The sequence below is a fragment of the Pseudochaenichthys georgianus genome, chromosome 10 (assembly GCF_902827115.2).
Source record: "Pseudochaenichthys georgianus chromosome 10, fPseGeo1.2, whole genome shotgun sequence".
NCBI classification, from domain to species: Eukaryota; Metazoa; Chordata; class Actinopteri; order Perciformes; family Channichthyidae; genus Pseudochaenichthys; species Pseudochaenichthys georgianus.
Genome location: NC_047512.1, coordinates 965,637 through 990,987, shown reverse-complemented (window position 1 = coordinate 990,987; position 25,351 = coordinate 965,637). Strand labels below are relative to the sequence as shown.

The 25,351-nt window shown below is 41.4% G+C and overlaps 1 protein-coding gene across 1 annotated transcript in view; it reads right to left on the bottom strand.

The window, feature by feature from the left end:
* Nucleotides 1-3,037: 3,037 nt before the first annotated feature.
* Nucleotides 3,038-25,351, bottom strand: part of LOC139434672 (zinc finger protein 227-like) — a 26,123-nt gene continuing 3,809 nt past the window's right edge. The window contains exon 2 of the mRNA XM_071204562.1: nucleotides 3,038-4,068. Coding sequence (XP_071060663.1) covers nucleotides 3,338-4,068 — 731 coding nt within the window. The 3' untranslated portion in view covers nucleotides 3,038-3,337. The remainder of the gene's footprint in view (nucleotides 4,069-25,351) is intronic.

Sequence of the window (25,351 nt, the reverse complement as noted above, 5' to 3'; positions counted from 1 at the left end):
GTTAACAAAATGTCCACTACAGTGGGATGGGTCCCAGGAGGATATAGAGTCTGATTGGTGCTTACATGTCAGATCAGATTTGGATTTTGGGGAGTTCAAAACCAAAAAACAGGATTAGGATCACTTTGATATCCGATCAGATCAGGAAATCCAATCCAAGCTTTAATCTGGATCAAATCTTCAAAACGGGTAGTTCAAATCGACCACACAGGATTGGGATCAGTTTGATCCCAAACAACTGGATTATCCTGATCCCACCAGAGGGGTGGGTTTCCAGTGGATTTCCAGAGCAAAATGAACTGTACCATTTATTTAAAAATATGTTTGAATATAAATAAGATGGCAAAGTTTGTTAACTGAAATAATACAACATTTTTCATTTGTTGGTCACGTTTGTGGTGGCCTATTTTGTTTTCAAACAAATGTTGATGACATAAATGTTTATGCTCATAAAAGTATCACAATAAAGATTGTCAATCATAAATGTAATTTAGATTAAAGAAAAAATATCTTCAACCAAAAACAAGTCCATCATCTGTCATCACCTTTCAAATTTAAAAATATAATTCGATATTATAGATGTCTCTGCAATGTGGTCCCTTGTCTTCCTTGTATTATTTTTCATATCCACTAGAGCAGGGGTTCCCAACCTTTTTTCCCCAGAGCTCCCCCCCCCCACACACACAAGGGTAGTGGGGGGCACAACAGCGGTATTTAAAGTTTTATAGTCTCAAAAATGCTACAACTACTGTCACAAACTGGATGAATGTGAAGTATGTTGTTAAAGGAGGATGAAAGCGTAATTAAGGAGCACTATTGGAGTGACTTTGATGGTTATTGGACTCAGGATTAATTCATTTGGATTCCCGCTGCATGAAGAAATGAAAGGACGGCGCGGAAGTGGAAACAATTCACAAAGGGATTAAACCGTTTAAAACACATGCTCAAAGTAAACCGGATTTTGCCGATGTGTTTATGTGGATTCAAAAGTCGTAAATAATCTACAAAATGGAGGAGACCGATCTGATCGGAGCAACTGTGACAAATAATCCAACTGAAACCGGCATGGACAACGACTATGTTTTAAAAATGTGCTTTTCCAGACAAGCCTGGTTTGGACACTTTACGGGCAGAAGAAACATTTCTATTAAAGAACAAATTACACATTTCTATATTTTTATGCCTAAAATTAATTGATCAATTATGTTTTATATTGTATTGTAATGTAGAGACAATGCTTTTAGCGACAATCATGTATTGCATTGCAATTATATGTAAAAAAATAATAATTAAAATTAATTAAAAAAAAGAGTCTAAATATGATATTTGGCTTCAAATCATGTGAGGCCTGGCACACCCCCTGCGATCTTCGGCGCCCCTCCTAGGTTGGGAACCACTGCACTAGATGGAGATCAGTAAAGCACTGATATTCGGGATCTAGTAATATTGAAAAGTCTGAATCTGGATCAGGGTGATCCTATCCTGAATTGCTTTGAACTACTGGGACAAAATCTGTCCAAGTTGTCTGATCCTGGATCACAAAAAATGGGATTTCAAAATCTGATCGGATCTGATTGAGATTAAAAGTTTTGAACTACTGGGCCCTGGTTATTTTCTGCATCAATCCCTATTGTCTCTTACAAAAAACAAACACATCTTGAACATAACCGCAAGACTGTAAGCTCTTCACATTCTGTTGAAATTGTGAGTTGATTACCAGCCATGTCTCACACATTGCTGTTTTGAATTATTAATATGTGGATGACAGTTGAACTGGATGATGTAACATGTATGCCATCTGCTGGAAAGAAGACGTATCGCTCTGTTCAGGCTTCCTGTCGGTTTCGCCAACTGAAATGTAAGACTTTTTAAGACCACTTTGAATAGAATTTAAGACCTATTTCACGGCAAGAAAGTACAAAGGAAAATTGCTTTGAAAGAAGAAATACGTCCCATAATTACTTACAAAGTAAATGTATTCATGTTCAACATAAGAACAGTGACTGAACATAACAGCTTAACAGTACAAAGAACTGTGTTAGCGTGTTAGACAAAAAGTGTGTGTGTGCGTGTGTTAGGGTTGTGCAATTAATCAAGTGATTTGAATCACAATTATGATGTTGGCCTGCCACATATATGAAAACAACATAATCGAAAAAAAAACGATTATTTTGCTTTGCTAGGTTGACAAAATATTTGATCTAATTAATTTTAGTCAAATTTATTTTTAATCATCATATTTATATATGTTTAGTAGCTTGTGGAAGTGCGCTCCAAAATATGTGTTGATCTTGTTTATTGGTATTTATTATTTTGATATTATTTATTTAAATGCATCATTTATTAGGGCCCGAACTGAGAGCACGGAGCGCTATTCCATTCAGAAAACACGAATTTCAAAAGGTTATTCGCCTGCCGTCTGTCTGCAGACTTGTCAAAGCATTAATTCATGGTTTTACTAACCATGAATTAGTAAAACCGGTATCAGCATGTTGTTACTTCGGCATCATTTAGAAACATGTATTACAATGAAATCACGGTCAAATATCTTCATCTTGTTGTAGTAGTAGCCCCCTTGCCAGCGATTATTTCCCTCTAGTTTAGCATACTCAGCCCGACTCAGCCTGGTTGTTGGCCGGCTAAGAACCTCGATTTTATGGGGCCAGAAAAACTGTGAAATAGTACCCACTAGCCAGAGCTACGCTTAGTGGAAACGCAACCAAAAACGGGCCGTGCACGGCACGCTTAAACCGCACTCCGCGCTGTAGTGGAAATGCGCCATAAGACTAGCTGGTCCATTGTAAAGGTCAGTCCACCTTAAATGAGCAGTGGGTGATCAGCAGGTAAAAGGCAGGACACGGGAACTTGGTCCTGAGGAGATGTAACGATTATTAAACAAGAAATAGTCGAGTCAAGGGATCAAAGAACTGAACATTTGTGATTATTAGCGAATCGGTTGCAGATGGGTGAAAACAGGCTTAGGGAGTAACGTATTACATGTAACGGCATTAGGTCATCAGGATACAAAATAGGAAAATGTATTGCTTTACAGTTACAGAAGCAAAAACATTCCGATAACAGGTACATTTATGTAAAACAGGGCTCATTAACAGGATAGCAATGATACAAAACATTTAGGAAACATGGAGCCCTCAATCCAAATAAAATGGTTCATCAACAGTCAGTGGTTAACGTATAAATGAGAATGACAAAAACATTAAACATATTGTCCACTTATGTTGATAAAGATGGAGTTCATTTGAGTCTTATATGGATGTTGTACAACAATGTTAATCCAGTCAGACAGATTTCTCTCACGTGTGAACTGTCATAAGACTTATTCATTGTCCTCTCCATCAGCTTCTGTTTCCATGTGTTCAGCTGAGCTGCTGATTGGAGACTCTGCCTCTCCGTTATCCTCAGTTTGAATTTCATTAAGCTGTGAGGACTGACGACCAACACATTTGTGCCTTTTGAAATAACCATGCCATTTAAATATTTTATCACAAACTTTGCAGCTGTATATTTCCTCTCCTGTGTGGACTCTCATGTGTGTCTTTAAATTTCCACTCCGTGAAAAAGCTTTCTTACAGACTGAGCAGATGTGTGCTTTCTCTCCTGTGTGGACTCTCATGTGTTCCTTTAAATGTATATTCCTTGAAAAAGCTTTCTTACAGACTGAGCAGATGTGTGCTTTCTCTCCTGTGTGGACTTTCATGTGTTCCTTTAAATTTTCACTCCGTGAAAAAGCTTTCTCACAAACTGAGCATTTGAATGGTTTCTCTCCTGTGTGGACTCTCATGTGTGTCTTTAAACTTCCACTCAGTGAAAAAGCTTTCTTACAGACTGAGCAGCTGTGTGCTTTCTCTCCTGTGTGGACTCTCATGTGTGTCTTTAAATTGATATTCTGTGAAAAATCTTTCTTACAAACTGAGCAGCTGTGTGCTTTCTCTCCTGTGTGGACTCTCATGTGTTTCTTTACATTTCCACTCCGTGAAAAAGCTTTCTCACAAACTGAGCAGCGAAAGGGTTTCTCTCCTGTGTGGATTCTCATGTGTCGATTTAGATCTCTTCTATGTCTAAAAGCTTTCTTACAGACTGAGCAGCTGAATGGTTTCTTTTCAGCACTACGTCGGGGATCACTGACAGATTCTTGTCTATTTTTCGGTGAGTTTGAGCCTGTGGCAGGTTCTCTGGTCTCCTTCCAATCAGCACTGTCTTCAGTGTCAGGTTCAGAAGAGTCATCAGTGTCTTCAGAAGAGTCTCCAGTGTGGTCCTCAGTCTTTGGTTGTAAACTACTCTCTGGATCTGAGTTCCGGGCTGGTTCAGGTCCTCGACAGTCATCTCCATCAGCTTCTGTTTCCATGTGTTCAGTTTGTCTTTGATGAGGCTGTGAGGACTGAGGTTTCTCTTTATCATCTTCACTCTTCACAGGGTCAGGAGTGAAAGTGGACTTGGTGATATCGGCCTCCTCCAGCTCCTGAAGCTGCTCTCCCTCCTGACTGATCCTGAGTTCCTCCTGTTCCTGCTTAATGTGTGGGGGGGGCTCTGGGTCCTCCTGGTCCAGACTGGTGCTCCACTCCTGCTGGTCAGGGAGAGGCTCTTCTTTAACCACCACCAGCTGCTGGACATCTGCAGGAAACAGGAAACACACTGTTATATAAGTCAATATAATTAGATATGTTATTGAATTACAGTTTCCAGAGAAGAGAGGCCCATCGTCTCTTCCACAATTATTAGGGGTGAGCCAAAGTGCAAAGAGGCCCTCCTCAGGATAATACAGTTAAGTCTTGTTAGTTAGGTGGTTCATATCCTGACAGGGTATGAACTACAAATAAAGAGGTCATGAGATAATGACCTTTCGACATCTGGAACATATGTGGGTGTGTTGGCTAATGTAAGGGAAATTGTGTGTGCGTTCATTACAGCTGCAATATGTGATGTGAAATACTTGTACTCGTTGGAGCATTACCACTATTGACTGCTTGTGTGCAAGGTAAAGCTTCCTCATTATTATTGATTGTTGTACAACGAAATAATAATTAATCAACTATATCTGTGTTTTATTGATTCCTCTCTGTTTTTATTCTTTCCTGTTGTGAGTGCTGAATTGCCACAACAACACAGTCAGCAAAAATGCTCTAATTATGTTGGCTCAATTCATGTAGCCCAGCCCCTTTCCACTTAACATTACAAATTAAAAAGGTTTTTTTTTCTGGTTTAGCACTAGCCGCAATGGAAACAATTAATTGAATGTTGGATTGTTCACAGCTACACTACACCAGGGCTATTCAATTAGTTTGGAATGGGGGCCGATTGATGAAAATGATCCAAAGCAAGGGGCCGGGAAAGAGATGGCTTGAAATATGAGCAAATCATATTAAGAGCTTCAGATACAGTACAACAGCATAGTGGAGTGCATATATTGTGTTTAATTTAGGGCTGTCAGTCGATTAAAATATTTAATCGCATGATTGTCCATAGTTAATCGCAAATTAATCTCACATTTTTGATCTGTTCTAAATGTACCTTAGAGGAATATTTTTCAAGTTATTAATACTCTGATCAACATATGAGTGGACAAATATGCTTTATGCAAATGTTTATTATCATTTGAACAATGACAAATATTCTCATGAATATTAAACACAACAACCTCTGAACATCACAAATATTCGCCTCAATTCAACCTGGAACCTCTCTCATTCAATAATACCATACAAAGTGTGTGTGTGTGTGTGTGTGTGTGTGTGTGTGTGTGTGTGTGTGTGTGTGTGTGTGTGTGTGTGTGTGTGTGTGTGTGTGTTCGTTGGAGCTATGTGCAACTCAAGGCATATGCTCGAACAGGAGCTGCCTGGACGCTGCAATCATGTTACGCGCACTATCCGTGCTGAGTGTGCTGACTACTCCTACAATGTCCCACTGTCTGGCTTCCTGCATCAAGTCAAGTGCTCGGCGCAGTTGTGGCGAAATGTCGCTCCTCTGTTTTCATTTAAACAGCTGTTTAAACAGCTCTGTTAGCGCAGCTAGCTAGCACCAGATGCTAACAACAACAATACACGTAAGGTCTCTCTCTCGCTTGAGCCACACATACACACACCCTCCCGGTCCTCCCGTTGGCCTGTCGGTGCGTGCCGGTGAGCGTGGAAGTGTGGTCTGCCGCAAGCAGGCAGCAGGAGCGGGGCTGTCAGCATCAAGGCAAGGCAAGGCAAGTTTATTTATATAGCACTTTTCGACGCAGGGTAATTCAAAGTGCTTTACAAAAAAGAAATGAAAGACATTAAGCATTAAAAAAGAAAAGCTAATAAAATAAACATTAAGGAAAAATACATGGATAAAAGTTACAAGCATCAGCTTGTAGATGATATTTTAAACTCGATGCGTTATTAACGCGGTAATAACGCGTTACAGCCCTAGTTTAATTCAATCAAACAACATAGCCCCAAGGCCTTTATAGATCTAAAAATGGCAAGTACAGAACTCAGTAGGCCTAAATACATGTGAAGCTAATTTAACATAACTTCATTTGATTTAGGTGAAATTATCTAATCATTCACGCAGAGATGCAATAAATGACAGGAGTTGTCACTACAGTAGCTATTAGGTGGGTTCGAAACCAGAGCCCGTCAAAGTGTTCAGGCAATGTATTCCCCTCTATTCCAGAGAGGGTGTTAAATTGAGAGATAAAAGGCACTCTGACCCAAAAAAAAAACCTTTAAAACAATTCTTAAAAAAACAAAAGTAGATTACTTTTTTTTTAAGATTTGTTTTATTACATCACAGTACAAACAACAGACACACAGTACACCCCGCCACCCCACCCACAACAGAGAGGGTGATACAAACAATAGCAAAATATAAAATATAAAATAAACAAAAACACAATAAAATGGTCGCTAGTACATGGTAATAACATCAGTAACAACTGTAATACTTATGTATACGTTCGAGAAATATGTCGACGCATAAGGCATAGAGATATAAGAGGACAAAAATGAATGAATCAAATGCAGGTCACCCTTGAAAAAGAGATCTTTTGATCTCAAGGGGCTTCACCTGGTTAAATAAAGGCTACAAACAATACAGTAAATGAACAAGATAAAATAAAATAATGAGATAGAATTGCAAAAATGTGCAAATTTCCTGGACCACATCATGACCTCCTATACAGTGCAATGTATTGTTTATGCCAGTATTAAGTTATAGTTCCTCATCTGAGGAGAGCTATTGTAGGGCATTAAAAAAAGATATGAACGGTTGCCACTTTGAGACAAATTTTTCATTGGAGCCCCTTAAGGAATACTTAATTTTTTCAAGCTTAAGAAAGAACATCACATCTGTTAGCCAGGCAGAAATAGAGGGAGGATCTTTGGACTTCCAGTTGAGGAGAATCCTGCGACGGGCCAAGAGGGTTGTGAAAGAGACAATATCTGCTTCTTTGGAGGTTAATGAGGACAAATCTGCAGGGACACCAAAGATGGCTATCAAGGGGCATGGCTTCAGGGTGGTCTTGAGAACATCTGAGAGGGTTTTTCAGATTGATTGCCAGTAAGTTTTCAATTTGGGACAGTGGGCAAACATATGACTAAGGTCACAGGGGGATAAATGGCATCTGTCATTTACATTGGGGTATATTTTGGATAGCCGGGATTTGGAAAAGTGCGATCTATGTAACACTTTAAACTGTATGAGCCAAGGCGAGCACATGAGGTGGAAGTTCGCACTCTGTCAATTGCCCTATCCCACCAGTCTTCGGGTAGTTCCAAGTTCAATTCCTGCCGCCAAGCCATTTTAGTTTTGCTCATGTATCTAGTGACATAATATGCGAGTAGATTTTGGAGATAGACCCCCTCAGTCCTGGCATTAATTTCAAGAGGTCATCCCAGGATTGTTTGGGAGGGAGAGTGGGGAAGTTAGGAAAATGGGACGAGACAAAATGCCTGACCTGAAAATAGCGATAAAGATGGGATGCTGGTAAAGAGAATCTGGAAGCCAGGGTCTGGAAGCTAGGGAAAGTGTCATTTACAAAAAGGTCTTGGAATGACCTTATGCCTTTCCTTTTCCAGAGAGAGAAAACACCGTCCATTAAAGATGGGGGGAAGAGATGGTTCATATCGACTGGACCCTGAAGGGATGCAGAGGAAAACTTAAAGTGCTTGCGAAATTGGTACCAAATCTTCAGTGTAGAAAGGACTATGGGATTACTAGTAAAGCGAGAGAGGCTTGACTGGGGAGAAGAGCAGATAAGAGCAGGTAGCGAAGTCGAGGTGAGGGAGTGAGCCTCCAGGTGGCACCATCGCACATCTGGAGCACACAGCCAGAATGGTAGTTTTTGAACGTTTGCTGCCCAGTAGTAGTAGTAGAAGAAGTTAGGTAGCGCAAGACCTCCACTTAGTTTGCATTGTTGAAGTAGGGACCTTACCTGCCCAGATGAATGTAGTGACAGCTTGATTAACATATTTAAAAAAGGATTTAGGTAAATAAAGTGGGATTGTCTGAAACAAATACAGAGATTTTGGTAAGCTATTCATTTTTACAGCATTTATCCTGCCTAGCAGCGATAGAGGTAGGTTAGCCCATCTCTGGAAATCTGATTTCATTTGAACAAGGAGGGAGAGCGAAGTTTGCAGAGAACAAGGCGGACAATGAGCGAGTTACTTTTACTCCAAGATAGGTGAAACCAGAGTGGCATACTTTAAAGGGCAGATCGGATTGTAGGATCTGTAGTGCAGTTGTGTTTATTGGGAAGCATTCACTCTTTTGAAGATTGAGCTTGTAGCCGGAGAAAGAGCCAAAGTAGTCCAGAGTTGTGACAACAGAGGGCAAAGAGGCGACCGGATTCTCAATGTAAAGCAGTAAATCATCTGCATAAAGAGATAGCCTATGTTCCCTGCCCTCCCTTGTCACCTCCCGGAAAGAGGTAGAGGCACGTAGAGCCGCAGAAAGAGGTTCAATAGCCGGTACGAACAGTATAGGGGATAGGGGGCAACCCTGTCGTGTACCACGTCCAAGGGCAAAATAGCTTGAATGAGTATCATTGGTGCACACACTAGCGTGGGGAGAAGAGTACAAAAGGCGAATCCAAGAGAATAATGTGTTCCCAAATCCAAATTCCTTAAGGACAGAGAATAAGTATCCCCATTCTACCCGATCAAATGCCTTCTCTGCATCAAGAGAGACGACCACATCAGGAAGGGTGGAGGGTTGCTTAGAGTAAATTATGTTGAAAAGTGTACGTATATTCGAAAATGAGTATCTACCCTGTATAAAGCCTGTTTGTTCCTCAGAAATGATTTCTGGTATGACTACCTCCAGCCGTCGTGCAAGGACCTTAGCCAGTATCTTGACATCAGCATTAAGGAGACTGAGCGGCCTATAAGAGCTACACAGAGTCGCGTCCTTATCCTTTTTTAAGAGGAGAGCTATTGAAGCCTGTGTCAAGGTGGGTGGAAGTGAGCCATTACCAAGCGATTCATTGTACATGGCTAAAAGCAGAGGGGCCAACTTAGCATCAAATTCTTTCAAGAATTCAGGAGGGAACCCGTCAGGTCCTGGGGCCTTACCGCTCTGCATTGACCTGGTGGACTGGATAACCTCATCAAGAGTGAGAGGGGAATCAAGGTCATCCGCAACAGGTGGAACTGAAGGAATCGTCAATTCTTCCAAAAACTGAGTCATATTGGTGGTGTCTGATGGCATCTCCGACTTATATAAGGTAGAGTAAAAACTTTTAAAGGCATCATTAATCTGTGCTGGGTCAGAGGTCAAGTTGTTAGAGGAGTCTAGAATTTTAGGAATTAATCGGGAGGCTGCTTTGCGTTTTAATTGGTGCGCGAGCAATCGACTAGCCTTATCGCCATGTTCATAGTGTGTTCCCCTTGAGTGCAGTAGCAAACGCTCTGCGTCTTGAGTAGATAGAAGATTGAATTCCGAATGGAGATTCAGACGCTGTTTATAAAGATCTGGGTCCGGGGTCGAAGCATATTGGCGGTCTAACTCAAGTATCACCTTAGAGAGCTCGTCCAGCCTAGCTCTACGGGTCCTGTTAAAAATAAGAGGCATGAGAGATTATTTGCCCTCTGAGGTAGCCCTTGAGCGACTCCCATAAGAAAGAATGGGAGGTGGAGCTTGTCTTGTTAGAAAACAGAAAGTCATCAATGGCAGTGGAGATTGTACTACAAAACTTGGCATCAGAGAGCAGGAGTGAATTGAATCTCCACCGTGAAGGTGTACGAGGTTGAGTAGACAGAGATATGTCCAGAGTTAAAGGACTGGTCAGAGATGATTGGTAAATATTCTGAAGATGTAACCTTGGGCAGCAATTTATGGTCAATGAAAAAATAGTCAATGCGAGAAAAAGAATGATGTACATGAGAGAAAAAGGAGTAATCACGAGACTGAGGATTATTATATCTCCAGGGGTCGGCAAGGCCATTCAGAGACATAAAGTCAGAAAATGACCTTGCCATAGTGGACGGAGAGAACGTGGTGAGAGAAGAGCAGTCTAAGGATGGGTCAATAGCACGGTTTAAGTCCCCTCCCAGTATTAAAAGGTGGGTGTTAAGACATGAGATTTTGCTCAGCAAGCTGTTAGAGAACGCAGCATTATCAAAATTGGGAGCATATACATTCACCAATACAACAGGAGTTTGCCAAACCATACCAGTAATAATTAAATATCTCCCATTTCTGTCAGAAATAATGTTAGTGGTGGAAAAATGTATCCTCTTATTTATGAGAATTGCAACACCTCTGGCTTTGGAGTCCAAATCTGAGTGGAAGACCTGACTATAATGTTGATTTTTTTTTAGCCTATGGTGGTCTTTGATGCGTAAGTGTGTCTCCTGTAAAAAAACGACATCTGCTTTTAACTTTCTGAGGTGAGAAAAAACTCTTGACCTTTTGACAGGGCTGTTCATAGCCTTTACATTCCAGGACAAGAATGTTGTGGAGTTAGGTCTATCTGGAGTCAAACCATTATCCGCTATCTATCCCATACAAACTGGAAAGTGCTGTGGCCCAGGCAATTGCAAAGTGGAGAAAAAAAAAAAACACAAACAAAGAAACAATAAAAGCAAATATACAAACATACCCTCAACAGACTACAATACAACAACTCACCCAAGTCCCGTGCCCAGGTCTCCATCTCCAAACGATGGAGACGGCAGGCAAGAAAACCTTGCGGTTTCCGGTGCGGAAGCGAAAAGCTCCTACTATCTATAGTACTCCTAACACATAACTGGTAGCTCTGCAGCTTGTTTACATAATCTAACTAGAGTATGGAAAACACATAAGCATATAACAAAAAGTGAGCTCATTTGAAAGATGGCTAATAAGAATTGCAGTAAAACACATCTCAATCAGACCTTTAAGCACATCAAAGCCCTGAGTATAGACCCAGTTAAACATAATATTCCAAAACATCTCCCTTAAAGTGAACTTATAAAAAAAAAAAACAGCTTAGCAAAGCAGGAGACAGAGCTCTGAAAAAATGCTTCAATAATACTTAAGTTAACTTAAAGAAATGAAAAATGAAATTGCTTCAAATAGGCTGACAATTAAACGTTAATCGACAAATTAAAGTTGAATTGTATACAAATATATATATATATATATATTAGGGCTGTCAGTTGATTAAAATAGTTAATCGCGATTAATCGTAAATTAATCGCACATTTTTGATCTGTTCTAAATGTACCTTAGAGGAATACTTTTCAAGTTTTTAATACTCTTATCAACATATGAGTGGACAAATATGCTTTATGCAAATGTTTATTATCATTTGAACAATGACAAATATTCTCATGAATATTAAACACAACAACCTCTGAACATTACAAATATTTGCCTCAATTCAACCTGGATACACACACACACACACACACACACACACACACACACACACACACACACACACACACACACACACACACACACACACACACACACACACACACACACACACACACACACACACACACACACACACACACACACACACACACACACACACACACACACACACACACACACACACACACACACACACACACACACACACACACACACACACACACACACACACACACACACACACACACACACACGGAAAAGTCACTATCTCATGACGTCTTTAACTAACAAAGACTTAACTGTATTATAACCTGAGGCTCTACCGACTGAGCTATGGAGCCTCTTTGTACTTCCGCTGACCCCTAATAATTACGGGGGAGACGATGGGGCCTCTTCTCTGGAAACTTAACTCAATAACACATGTGTCTTAACTAACCAGGTGACTAGGCATAAGACTGATATAACAAGACGATGGGGCCTCTGACCTGTGTGACCTTAATGAATAAGCGAGAAATACGTTGTAATAAGGAATCTGCCATAACAAGGTCGTCACCTGGAACGGTTTTCCATTAACACGTGTGCCTTGTCAAGAATCAATTTGTGGAATTACTTGCCTTCTTAATTTGTTTGAGGTAGGGTTAGTGCACAGTGGAGAGCCTTATTTGACTACTGTTGTAATCCATATTATGGCAAGACCCACTCAACTCAGTGAAGAGAAACGACCGTCCATCATCACTTTAAGAAATGAAGGCCAGTTGATCTGGAAAAGGTCAAGAACTTTGAATGTATCCTCAAGTGCACTCACAAAAACCACAGAACGCTATAATAATTCCATGTGTTGTTTTATAGTTTTGATGTCTTCAGGATTAATCTACAATGCAGAACCAATTTAAATAAATAAAAAAAAAAAATAAAAACTTTGAATGAGAAGATGTGTCCAAACTTTTGACTGCATCTAATACTAGTGTATATCTCTCTCAAAATATATATTGTGTATACATATACAGTATATACATATATATACAGAATATATTATAAATACATGTTGGCAATAATTGATTGATGAGATTTTACATTCATTTATATTAATGTTTGAATTACTTTATGACCTTTGTACTAGTTCCCCTATTCTTTATCAAGTAACATTTTAGATGTGTTTACTTAATTATTGAACATATTTATTATTGATTTTTTAATGAATTATTCTCCCGCAATTTGAATGAATCCAAAGTGTTTTTTATTTGCTTTTTACACATTTAAAAAGAAAAGGTGAATAAATAAGCACATTAAAACAAAATTATCAATGTATGTCACATTTAATCAACTAGTGCCTACATGTCTGGTTAATATTTAAATCAGTAGGCCTACATTAAATGGCATATTATTCAATGTATGTATTTTTATAAATATATTTATTTTGGTAGGTTTGCTCTTCCGTAATAAATTACAATTATTATAATTAAGTACATTTGTCTCATAATACTTACATACTTGTACTTAAAGATATGCATGCAGTACTTTAACTTTTAATGGAGTATTTTCACAGTGTGGTGTTTGTACTTTTACTTCAGGATCTACTACATGCAGCAAGTGCTGATAAAGAGTCTAAAGGGTTATTAATGTGATAATAAAGTGTTACTGAAGAGTGTAAAGTGTTAATGAAGAGTAAAGGGAACAGACCTGCTCTGTGTATCCGAAGCTGAGGCTGTAAAACAGCGTCCAGTAGTTTCTGGAGTCTCTCGTTCTCCTCTTTGGAAAGAAACAGCTCCTCCTCGTGCTCTGCTATTGTTTGTTCAAACAGAGCAAATATCTCTTCAGAAGCAGCAGTGAGTCGCTGCTTCGTCAACGACAGCAGCATTTGGACTTTACTCATGTTTCCTAGATCACCTTTCCCTGCAGACTCCGTTAAACACACAGTTTCTCTCTCCGTCAAACTCTCAATCTGACTAGTGTTGCTAACGTGTTTCCAGCTAGCATGCTAAGCTAGCTCCTATAGTCCGAGGTAAACGCTCCAGAAAAAAGAGCAGAGTCCGTTCAGAGGTTTATCCAGACACACAGATGATGTGTGTCTCAGTAGAGCTGGAGCTCACACACACTTTCTCAGGAACACAGAGAGAGAACCGTAGCGACGAGACGCCACATGCAGGGCTCGAGTTATGTGTGAGCCAATGGAAGCTGAGCTCCCACAAGGGGCAGGGCTCGAGTTAAGTGTGAGCCAATGGGAGCTGAGCTCCCACAAGGAGGGGCCTGAGCTACCACGGATGCAGTGACATCATACATCTGTGGGGGTCGCTAATACATTACCAACAAACATTATTTTAATCACAAATAATGCATGTGTCAATGTAATGAGTATTATTTACGTTAACGAGGTAAATAGGCTAAAAGAAAAACATGTTTTCCAAAATAACTAGCATTCTCTTGAATGACAATATGCCTGCACTGCACCTCCAAGCAAGTTTGGAGCAAGTATAGGGCTGCTGCGTGTGTGTGTGTGTGTGTGTGTGTGTGTGTGTGTGTGTGTGTGTGTGTGTGTGTGTGTGTGTGTGTGTGTGTGTGTGTGTGTGTGTGTGTGAGAGAGAGAGAGAGAGAGAGAGAGAGAGTGTGTGTGTGTGTGGGTGCGTGCGCTCCTTATATCCGTTAGTGTAGCTAGCTAGCACCAGATGCTAACCACAACGATCTCCGGTAGGCTACCGGTGCGCGCTCTCTCTCTCGCTTGCTCGTGCACGCACACAAAATGGCTCGTGCCCAGTGGCGTTTCTATATGTACAAAAGTGGTGGGGCACAAAACACTTAGATGTCTATAAGCTTCTGCAGAGAGGTTCATGTCTGGTGAGCAGTGTTGTGCTAGTTACTGAAAACCAGTAACTAGTTACCATTACTAGTTACTTCATTTAAAAAATAACTCAGTTACTTTACTGATTACTTACAACAAAAAGTAATGCATTACTGTGAAAAGTAACGTTTTAGTTACTTAAAAAAAGGGCTCCCATTATATTAATGCCCTTATAGCCTTCATTTCAGTACTGTTATTGCATTGGAGAATAATATAATCTGTTGATCAACTTGACATGCATTATATGCAATCTGGATAGCATCGATATTAGCTGGCTTTACATTTTTGTATATTCTTTCTCCAGGTAGTTGGAAAAAGTTTTCCGTCCCATATGCTGTGTGCCGCCCGGACATGCTATCATGCTAACTAGCTCCCTGAAAGCGGGTGACTCCACTGTAGCAATAGCCTGCATGTGTTCTACAACATACCGTGCAATGGCTTTATCGACTTTTCCCTGGCTAGCAGTCCCTTAAAATCCAGCCGCTGTTGCTTAGGTGCAGGTGGAGGTGGAGTGGCGTCGGCTGAGTCTCTGTGGTCTTAGCTACTAGCTTCGTCCCAGCATGTTGTTTTTGCAGATGTTTTAAGAGATTTGAATGACTGGTTTGGGCAGTAGATAGGCTCTTTGACCCGCCAGGACACAACTTACATTTAACTAAAACGTTCTTTTCTTTGTGCTCGACAAAAGTGAAATAGTGAGAATATCTCCAGGTGGAGAAACTAGACTTGAGCTCCGCCGCCGCCATGATAGTCTTGTTAGTAAACAACACAAACACGCCCACAGCCCGTCTCTGCATGTGACACAGGAAGTATCTAAGTACATTTACTCAAGTACTGTACTTAAGTACAGTTCTCATCTCTGTTCACCTGGCTGTTGACTATATAAAAAAACTAACGCAGTAACGGAGTAACGCACCATGTAGTAACGGTAACTGAGTTACTGAATTTATAAAGTAATGCGTTAGAGTACTGCCAAAAATAACGGCGTTACAGTAGTTAGTCCCAACACTGCTGGTGAGGCACTGGCACTGACTCTTCAGGTTTACAAATATTATATTTTGACCTAAATCAAAATATAATATTATTTTCAAAAGCCTCTTTAGTCTGATGCTTCAATTAATTTTAAACAGACAGCTCAACAGAAGGATACCCAAAAAATGTAATTTTATCATTTAAATATTGAATTGTTCTCTCTTAGTAAGATCCCATTTTCAATAAAATTGTGGTCTTACCTTGACTTGAAGATGAAGTCCATTTGCCTATCCTTCTGGACAAAAATCTCTTACTTTTTTGTAAAAGTCCTCCTTATCTTCTTGTAGTTTCAAAAGTCTATCATAAAACTAAATGATGGATTTATAATTAGAAAATTATAAAAGTAGGGTAGACATGTGGATATTATCCGGCTGAACAAAACGTACATTTATCTAACAGCTACGTTTCCCACAGATCTTATTTTGAGCTATTTTCTAAAATCCTATGGAGAAATCTCATTGCTTTTTTGTGGAGGGAAGCCATGCGCAGCTTACTTCCTGGTTTTAGGACGCGTCTCTCTCCTCCTCTTCACCTGCTCTTCACACACCACACTTTTCGCGGCACACGTACTTACAGCCCATCAGCTCTGAAGGATGTGAGATGACGTATGGTGGGGATGGCAGCTCTATGCCCCTATGGTTATTATTTTTTGCCACACACATTAAATAGGAAAATACTCTGAGCATGCGCAGTTAGTTTTTACAGTCACCGTTCACTTAGACAGTGAGAGGGAGGGGCAGGATCGGGTTTTGTCCCACATGGCTCTAAACAAACAGCTGAATAGGCACACACTGTAGACACTAATTAGAAGAACACAGACTAAAACAGCAATGAGACGAATCAGATGATTAAACATGATCTTAAAATATATTTTATATATATTTTAATTTATTTTTTGCAATTTGTTGTGATCATTATTTTAATACTTTCTGCTGACACTAGGTGGGGCTGTGCCCTAATGACCAGTCGCCACTGCTCGTGCCACACACACAGAGCAGAGCTTGAATGAAACACATAGGGACCCAGAAGTAGGCTATACTTGTACTGTAGCATATTATTTTCAAATCAATCATTTTTCAAATTATGAATTTCACACATAAAAAAACAAAACACACATACATTTATTGGGGGTGCTTAGGTGGTGCTATGGCTATCCTGGGGCGTGCCCCTAGCGCCACCACTGTCCTCGATTATAGCTCCTTCCAGAGCAACACATCCTCACTCCCAGGTCGGCCTATGTTGACGTTATGTGAAGTCCCCTGTGTCGGCTTTTTCCAACGCAAGGGGGGGGCCCTTAGCGTACATTTTCAACTTTCCGAGATGTCCATAGGCTTCTACATAGCTCCCTAAACGTATGTTGTAGACGACTTGAGATCGTGAGCGAATGCTACCCGCTGATCCATGCTCACAGCGTTTATCAACCTTTTTCTTACTCAATATCAAGCCACACTTATTGTTTTTACTTCTTTATTACGCTCGCGATCTCAAGTCGTCAACATAGGCCGACCTGGGAGTGAGGATGTATTGTCCAGAGAGCCTCCTCTGTGTAGATGGAACATCCAGTATGGCGGCCGGATTGATGAGGCGGTACCGACTCGCCAGGGTACCACCCCCCCAGCTGATCTACGTGGATCAGGACTGCTGCAACAGAGGCCTTGTTTCAGGTCTGGCCTGTCAATACTAGTACTGATAGTCACAGTAGAATGATAGCAATATTATTTATCTTACACAAAATGATTATTGACCAAAGCCACGCTAGGTTTTGTTCAAGATAATTACAACATCATAAAAACAGTATTTGAGAAAAATTGTACTCCAATAATCAGACAGACTTTCGTTTCCTTATCACAGGAGTGTGTTGGGAGTTGGGACTGGACATCTGGCACCTGATGCGATGTTTTGCAGCAGGTGTCACCACAGAGAGCTGTACCCCCCCCCCACTTCATGAGGAAGTGCACCTTCGAGGTGGACCCCGGAGATGTTCACCGTCTCACTGAGACCTCTGTGGACCTCTGTGTCACCTGTCAGCGCAACTTACATGATGCCGATATATAATATAAAATATAATAATAAAGGGCGGTTCCGGCCATCAGCGAATCGATCCGGCCTTTCTGTGCGACTGTGGGACAAATAATAAAAATGCTGTGTGTGCTGTTTTGCACAAAGCGGGACACCTGGTCACCCTACACACACACATGGTGCTGCCCCTCACAAACACACACTTCAAATGAAGTTGCATAAATGCTGATAACACTGGCAATGATAATATATTTATTAGATTATTAAAAAAAAATCATGCTCCAAATAAGTGGGGGAACGGCGATCCCCCGCGTCCAACGCCCACTACACCACTGGCGAAGGGTAAGAACACCTCCTGTCCTGGGAAGGAGAGTCTCCAACGGTAAGACTCGCTTCAAATATTCGTGTTTCCTGTACTAAATATTTGCTGCGCATTAACCCTCACTGTCCTCTCTGTGACTCAGCTGTCCTCTCGGGCTGAACTCGGGCCCTGCAACATGGCCCAGCGCCAGCCGTCTGGTGGAGGCCATTTGCAGCCGATTCTGCCGTCTCCACCCCGCGGCTACGCGGTTTGGAGGGCTCACGAGGACTCGGTGGTCTTTGAGCTGAACCAGAGGACCCTGTCCCAGTGGTGAGTCTATCCAGCAGCTTTGTTGGTGGTTTTGTAATCCGTACTGGGATTTCTCTTTCTGTAAAAAAGCTGAAGGACATCTGCCTGGGTTTGTCTTACGGCCCCTACACACGACGGCGTGCGTTGCCGCTTCAACGCTTCTGCCCATTCACTTTGAATGGGGTGACGTCACGATTCGCCGAACTGCATTGTGGGAGCAAAGCGTAGCTTCTCTCGAGGGCTGAAGTCGAATAGTCCATTTAGCTTAGGAACCTTCCTAAAGGAGTGAAATGACCCGGAAGTCCCTCAGTGGCAGCCATGATAAGTGCCGTTCGAATTCTCTAGAATGATGAGACTGAAAGGAAAGGAGGTTTCAAACTTCCTTTATAACCTTCTTTAGCTTAGGAACCACTGGACCTCCCTAACCGACAGGAGAAGCGAAAATGCTGCCCCACAATGCCTTGCAGAATTTGCCGTCACTCAACAGTCGGCCGTTCACGGAAACAACCGATTATGACCGAGAAATTATATCATGAAAGTTACGGTGCTTATTAAGCTTTTTAAAACATAGGTGGTAAGTTGCCAAAGTGCTTTGTTTTGAACGTTCATCAGTATTATAATCAAAAAGAGAAATATGAACGTTAGTTTTCACTGAAATTATCAAATAAAGTCAACATTTCAGTCTGTACTGAGCTGTGTGGGGTTTGTTCAACTTTTAAAAGATGTTTGAATGGTGATCTACACAGTGATAGATGTTAAGGACTAACCAGTGGCGGCTGGTGGAAAATATTTTTGGTGGGGCTATTGATAGAGTGAGTAAAAAATTTTTTTTTGGGACAAATGACCCCTTAAATTAGGACTTCTGGTGATGTAATGGCGCGTTTCCAGTGCAGCGTGGAGCTCGCTTTAATGCTGCGTTCAGACCGGACGCGATGCGAATATTCGCTTCGCTCTAAACGCTCCTATCGCATCGCTCTAGTCGCTCGAGTTTCACCGCAGCTGTCAGCTGTGTTTACTCGCATCATTCAAACAAGACGCGCTGACTCGGGAGCTACAACAACATGAACATATTTTAGCGTGATTAAATTGTAATACACGTTTCTAAATGATGCCGACGTAACAACATACTGATACCGGTTAGTAAAAACCATGAATTAATGCTTTGACAAGTCTGCAGACAGACGGCAGGCGAAAAACCTTTTAGAATGCTTGTTCCCTGAATGGAGCTTGGCTAAGCTAACGCTATATATGCTCCGACCGTACACACTCACAACAACGGCCTACAGACATAAATAAACCAGCGACTGTATTCTCCATGACACAGACAGTCTGTGGTTTGTACTTGTTTAACTTTTGTCTAGTTTCTGAACAGATCGTATCTGTCCCCGGCTGTTTGAAGAGCAAGCATGTGAAACAACAGATAGCATTTACCTGTTTGCATCCAGCTAGCCATGTGAGAAGCCTTGTTGATACGTTTTGTCTTTTTCACGAGCCTGCTGTGATATATACAAATCGGGTTGGTCCGGTCCAAGGTCTTTAAGTATCAATTTATCTCCCAAACTTCTCCTTTCAAAAGGATTGGAGAGTAGCTCTTGGGCGGACCGAGGCTCCGGCGACTCCACCTGCACACCATTCTCATACAAATACTGCGTCACCTTGGTTACTCACGAGTCTAAAAAACAAATCACGTCAACGCACGTAAGCAACATGGGCGCCAACGTGAGCGCCCACGTGACCAAAATATTTGACGGCGCTGATTGGCTGAAATTATGTTTCGGCGGCACAGTTTACTATTGAGACTTTTGCAACCTGCTGGTTGCTGCTGTTTCGCTCGGGGGCTCTGCCCCGTAATGATAAACTAATGCCATGGGCAAGGCCAGGCAGGAAACAGGTGACTTATCAGTAACTTTAGACATCGTAACACAATTTTAAACGAGATTGTATTGTAGATTATACATTTTTGTGATACTAATTGTATGATATTTACCTTGTTCATTAAAAATTAAAATATATATTTTTTTTAAATATATTTTTTTTTTATTTAATATTTATTTTTTATTTTGTATCTGGCAAGAGGTGGGGCGGCGCCCCTAGCGCCCCTATGGGCCGGCCGCCACTGGGACTAACGTTTATAATAAATACATCTGTATTGATTTTAAGATCTTTAGTTCATACAATCATACGTATTGGGATCATTTGTATTAATGTGGACCGGAGGGAGAGGGTGACGAGCATAAGTTTCACTTTCCTTTTTTATTTCAATTCCAACTTTGGTCCTGAAGAATATGTTTCTCTGTTGTCCACGTTCATAAAGCAAAGCAGCAGCATCAGAGCACGGTGCAGAGTCTCTCGATGAGTTTACAGTAGTCCCTCGTTCTTATTAAACATCCATGTTGTAGTCCGCTGTATAGAAAACTGTGGTTTCCATAGTTTCCCCACAGCAGCAGACGCACACAATGACGTCCGTTGGCGCATCATAAACACGTCGGATAGTGAAAGTGCATTCGGATTCTCTAAAGCAGTGGTTCCCAAACGGTGTGCCGCGGCACACTGGTGTGCCGTGAGGCAAGTCCGGGTGTGCCGTGGGATTTTGTGACAACCATACGTTATTATTGCAATATACAACTACATAAAAATAATTATTTTTTTATTTACTATATCAGTACTTTGTAGGTTTATATGTACGTAATCTGCGCGACTACATCTCCACCTGCAGTGCTGCATAAACATGGCTGAGTCAGCGATAACTCTCGAGGGGTGGAGGACGTATGCCCATTATTTTGAGTTCATCCGAAGAATAGACAGGAATGTGACGGTGAGGTGCAAACTGTGTCCAGGCCAGAAGCTGTTATCCACTGCTGTAAACACCACGTCAAACCTCAACAAGCACCTGCAAAGAACACATGCTAAGGTGGAGCTACCGCACACGCTATGTGTTTGTTTATATCACAGTCTGTTCTTCTTCTCTGTCTTCCGGTTGTTGCCTGTTTTGAATGACGAATACACACTACCGCCGCCTGCTGGTAAGGAGAGTTATTGCCACTCACGCATGCGCAGTTCGTACGTGCTCGGCTGAAGTCTTTGCGGTGTCTGGTTCCAGTGCAACACATGGCCAACACGCAGGAGAACACGCCGACACAACAGAGTGAGCAGAGATAGACTGCGCAAAATATACAGATAGCAGGAGACAGAGGACAGCCATGGTCAGATAGGAAAACATTCAGGATGGAAACTGAACTAAAGAGAACATTTGAAACTTTAGCAGTCTGCGTGATCTGCCTGCAGGGAGGGGCGGGCCGGCCCTGCGAGTAAAGTAACGAGTTACTTTATGTAGAGAGTAACGAAGTAGTGTAATACTTAAGTAATATGTAATATGTAATATATTACTTTTTATTTAGTAACGACTCTGCTGAAATGTTACATTTATAATTTGTAGTTCAGGACCATGGACAATGCAGCTTCCTTGCGTTGACAGTTATCTGTGCTGAATTTCCTTTGTCTCATTTTTAATGTTGTGACCTGTCTGGTTTAAATGAGTGTGTTGCTGCTTTGATGAAGCCTAATTTGATAACGTTTCAAATTCATTTCTGAAATATTTCGTTACTAAATATTTCATGAGTAATATAGTTGTCTTTGTTACATTTTATTTGGCATTTGTAAATAATTATGCACATTTACAGATATTTTACATATGAGGTCACAACATTAAAATGAGACAAAGGAAATTCAGCACAGAGAACTGTCAATGCAAGGAAGCTGCATTGTCCATGGTCCTGAACTACAAATTATAAATGTAACATTTCAGCAGAGATCGTTACTAAATAAAATAATATATTACATATTACATATTACTTTAAGTAATCACTACTTCGTTACTCTCTACATAAAGTAACTCGTTACTTTACTCGTAGGGCCGGCCCGCCCCTCCCTGCAGGCAGATCACGCAGACTGCTAAAGTTTCAAATGTTTCTCTTTAGTTCAGTTTCCATCCTGAAAGTTTCCTATCTGACCATGGCTGTCCTCTGTCTCCTGCTATCTGTATATTTTGCGCCGTCTACCTCTGCTCACTCTGTTGCGTCGGCGTGTTCTCCTGCGTGTTGGCCATGTGTTGCACTGGAACCAGACACCGCAAAGACTTCAGCCGAGCACGTACGAACTGCGCATGCGTGAGTGGCAATAACTCTCCTTACCAGCAGGCGGCAGTAGTGTGTATTCGTCATTCAAAACAGGCAACAACCGGAAGACAGAGAAGAAGAACAGACTGTGATATAAACAAACAACAAATAGTGTGTGCGGTAGCTCCACCTTAGCATGTGTTCTTTGCAGGTGCTTGTTGAGGTTTGACGTGGTGTTTACAGCAATGGATAACAGCTTCTGGCCTGGACACAGTTTGCACCTCACCGTCACATTCCTGTCTATTCTTCGGATGAACTCAAAATAATGGGCATACCTCCACCCCTCGAGAGTTATCGCTGACTCAGCCATGTTTATGCAGCACTGCACGTGGATGTGGACGCGCGCGCAGATTACGTACATATAAACCTACAAAGTACTGATATAGTAAATTAAAAAATAATTATTTTTTGTAGTTGTATATTGCAATAATAACGTATGGTTGTCACAAAATCCCACGGCACACCCGGACTTGCCTCACGGCACACCAGTGTGCCGCGGCACACCGTTTGGGAACCACTGCTTTAGAGAATCCGAATGCACTTTCACTATCCGACGTGTTTATGATGCGCCAGCGGACGTCCTGAATGTGCGTCTGCTGCTGTGGGGAAACTATGGAAACCACAGTTTTCTATACAGCGGACTACAACATGGATGTTTAATAAGAACGAGGGACTACTGTAAACTCATCTAGAGACTCTGCACCGTGCTCTGATGCTGCTGCTTTGCTTTATGAACGTGGACAACAGAGAAACATATTCTTCATGACCAAAGTTGGAATTGAAATAAAAAAGGAAAGTGAAACTTATGCTCGTCACCCTCTCCCTCCGGTCCACATTAATACAAATGATCCCAATACGTATGATTGTATGAACTAAAGATCTTAAAATCAATACAGATGTATTTATTATAAACGTTAGTCCCAGTGGCGGCCGGCCCATAGGGGCGCTAGGGCGCCGCCCCACCTCTTGCCAGATACAAAATAAAAAATAAATATTAAATAAAAAAAAATATTTTAAAAAAATATATATTTTTTTTAAATGAACAAGGTAAATATCATACAATTAGTATCACAAAATGTATAATCTACAATACAATCTCGTTTAAAATGGTGTTACGATGTCTAAAGTTACTGATAAGTCACCTGTTTCCTGCCTGGCCTTGCCCATGGCATTAGTTTATCATTACGGGGCAGAGCCCCCGAGCGAAACAGCAGCAACCAGCAGGTTGCAAAAGTCTCAATAGTAAACTGTGCCGCCGAAACATAATTTCAGCCAATCAGCGCCGTCAAATATTTTGGTCACGTGGGCGCTCACGTTGGCGCCCATGTTGCTTACGTGCGTTGACGTGATTTGTTTTTTAGACTCGTGAGTAACCAAGGTGACGCAGTATTTGTATGAGAATGGTGTGCAGGTGGAGTCGCCGGAGCCTCGGTCCGCCCAAGAGCTACTCTCCAATCCTTTTGAAAGGAGAAGTTTGGGAGATAAATTGATACTTAAAGACCTTGGACCGGACCAACCCGATTTGTATATATCACAGCAGGCTCGTGAAAAAGACAAAACGTATCAACAAGGCTTCTCACATGGCTAGCTGGATGCAAACAGGTAAATGCTATCTGTTGTTTCACATGCTTGCTCTTCAAACAGCCGGGACAGATACGATCTGTTCAGAAACTAGACAAAAGTTAAACAAGTACAAACCACAGACTGTCTGTGTCATGGAGAATACAGTCGCTGGTTTATTTATGTCTGTAGGCCGTTGTTGTGAGTGTGTACGGTCGGAGCATATATAGCGTTAGCTTAGCCAAGCTCCATTCAGGGAACAAGCATTCTAAAAGGTTTTTCGCCTGCCGTCTGTCTGCAGACTTGTCAAAGCATTAATTCATGGTTTTTACTAACCGGTATCAGTATGTTGTTACGTCGGCATCATTTAGAAACGTGTATTACAATTTAATCACGCTAAAATGTTCATGTTTTGTAGCTCCCGAGTCAGCGCGTCTTGTTTGAATGATGCGAGTAACACAGCTGACAGCTGCGGTGAAACTCGAGCGACTAGAGCGATGCGATAGGAGCGTTTAGAGCGAAGCGAATATTCGCATCGCGTCCGGTCTGAACGCAGCATTAAAGCGAGCTCCACGCTGCACTGGAAACGCGCCATTACATCACCAGAAGTCCTAATTTAAGGGGTCATTTGTCCCAAAAAAAATTTTTACTCACTCTATCAATAGCCCCACCAAAATATTTTCCACCAGCCGCCACTGGTTAGTCCTTAACATCTATCACTGTGTAGATCACCATTCAAACATCTTTTAAAAGTTGAACAAACCCCACACAGCTCAGTACAGACTGAAATGTTGACTTTATTTGATAATTTCAGTGAAAACTAACGTTCATATTTCTCTTTTTGATTATAATACTGATGAACGTTCAAAACAAAGCACTTTGGCAACTTACCACCTATGTTTTAAAAAGCTTAATAAGCACCGTAACTTTCATGATATAATTTCTCGGTCATAATCGGTTGTTTCCGTGAACGGCCGACTGTTGAGTGACGGCAAATTCTGCAAGGCATTGTGGGGCAGCATTTTCGCTTCTCCTGTCGGTTAGGGAGGTCCAGTGGTTCCTAAGCTAAAGAAGGTTATAAAGGAAGTTTGAAACCTCCTTTCCTTTCAGTCTCATCATTCTAGAGAATTCGAACGGCACTTATCATGGCTGCCACTGAGGGACTTCCGGGTCATTTCACTCCTTTAGGAAGGTTCCTAAGCTAAATGGACTATTCGACTTCAGCCCTCGAGAGAAGCTACGCTTTGCTCCCACAATGCAGTTCGGCGA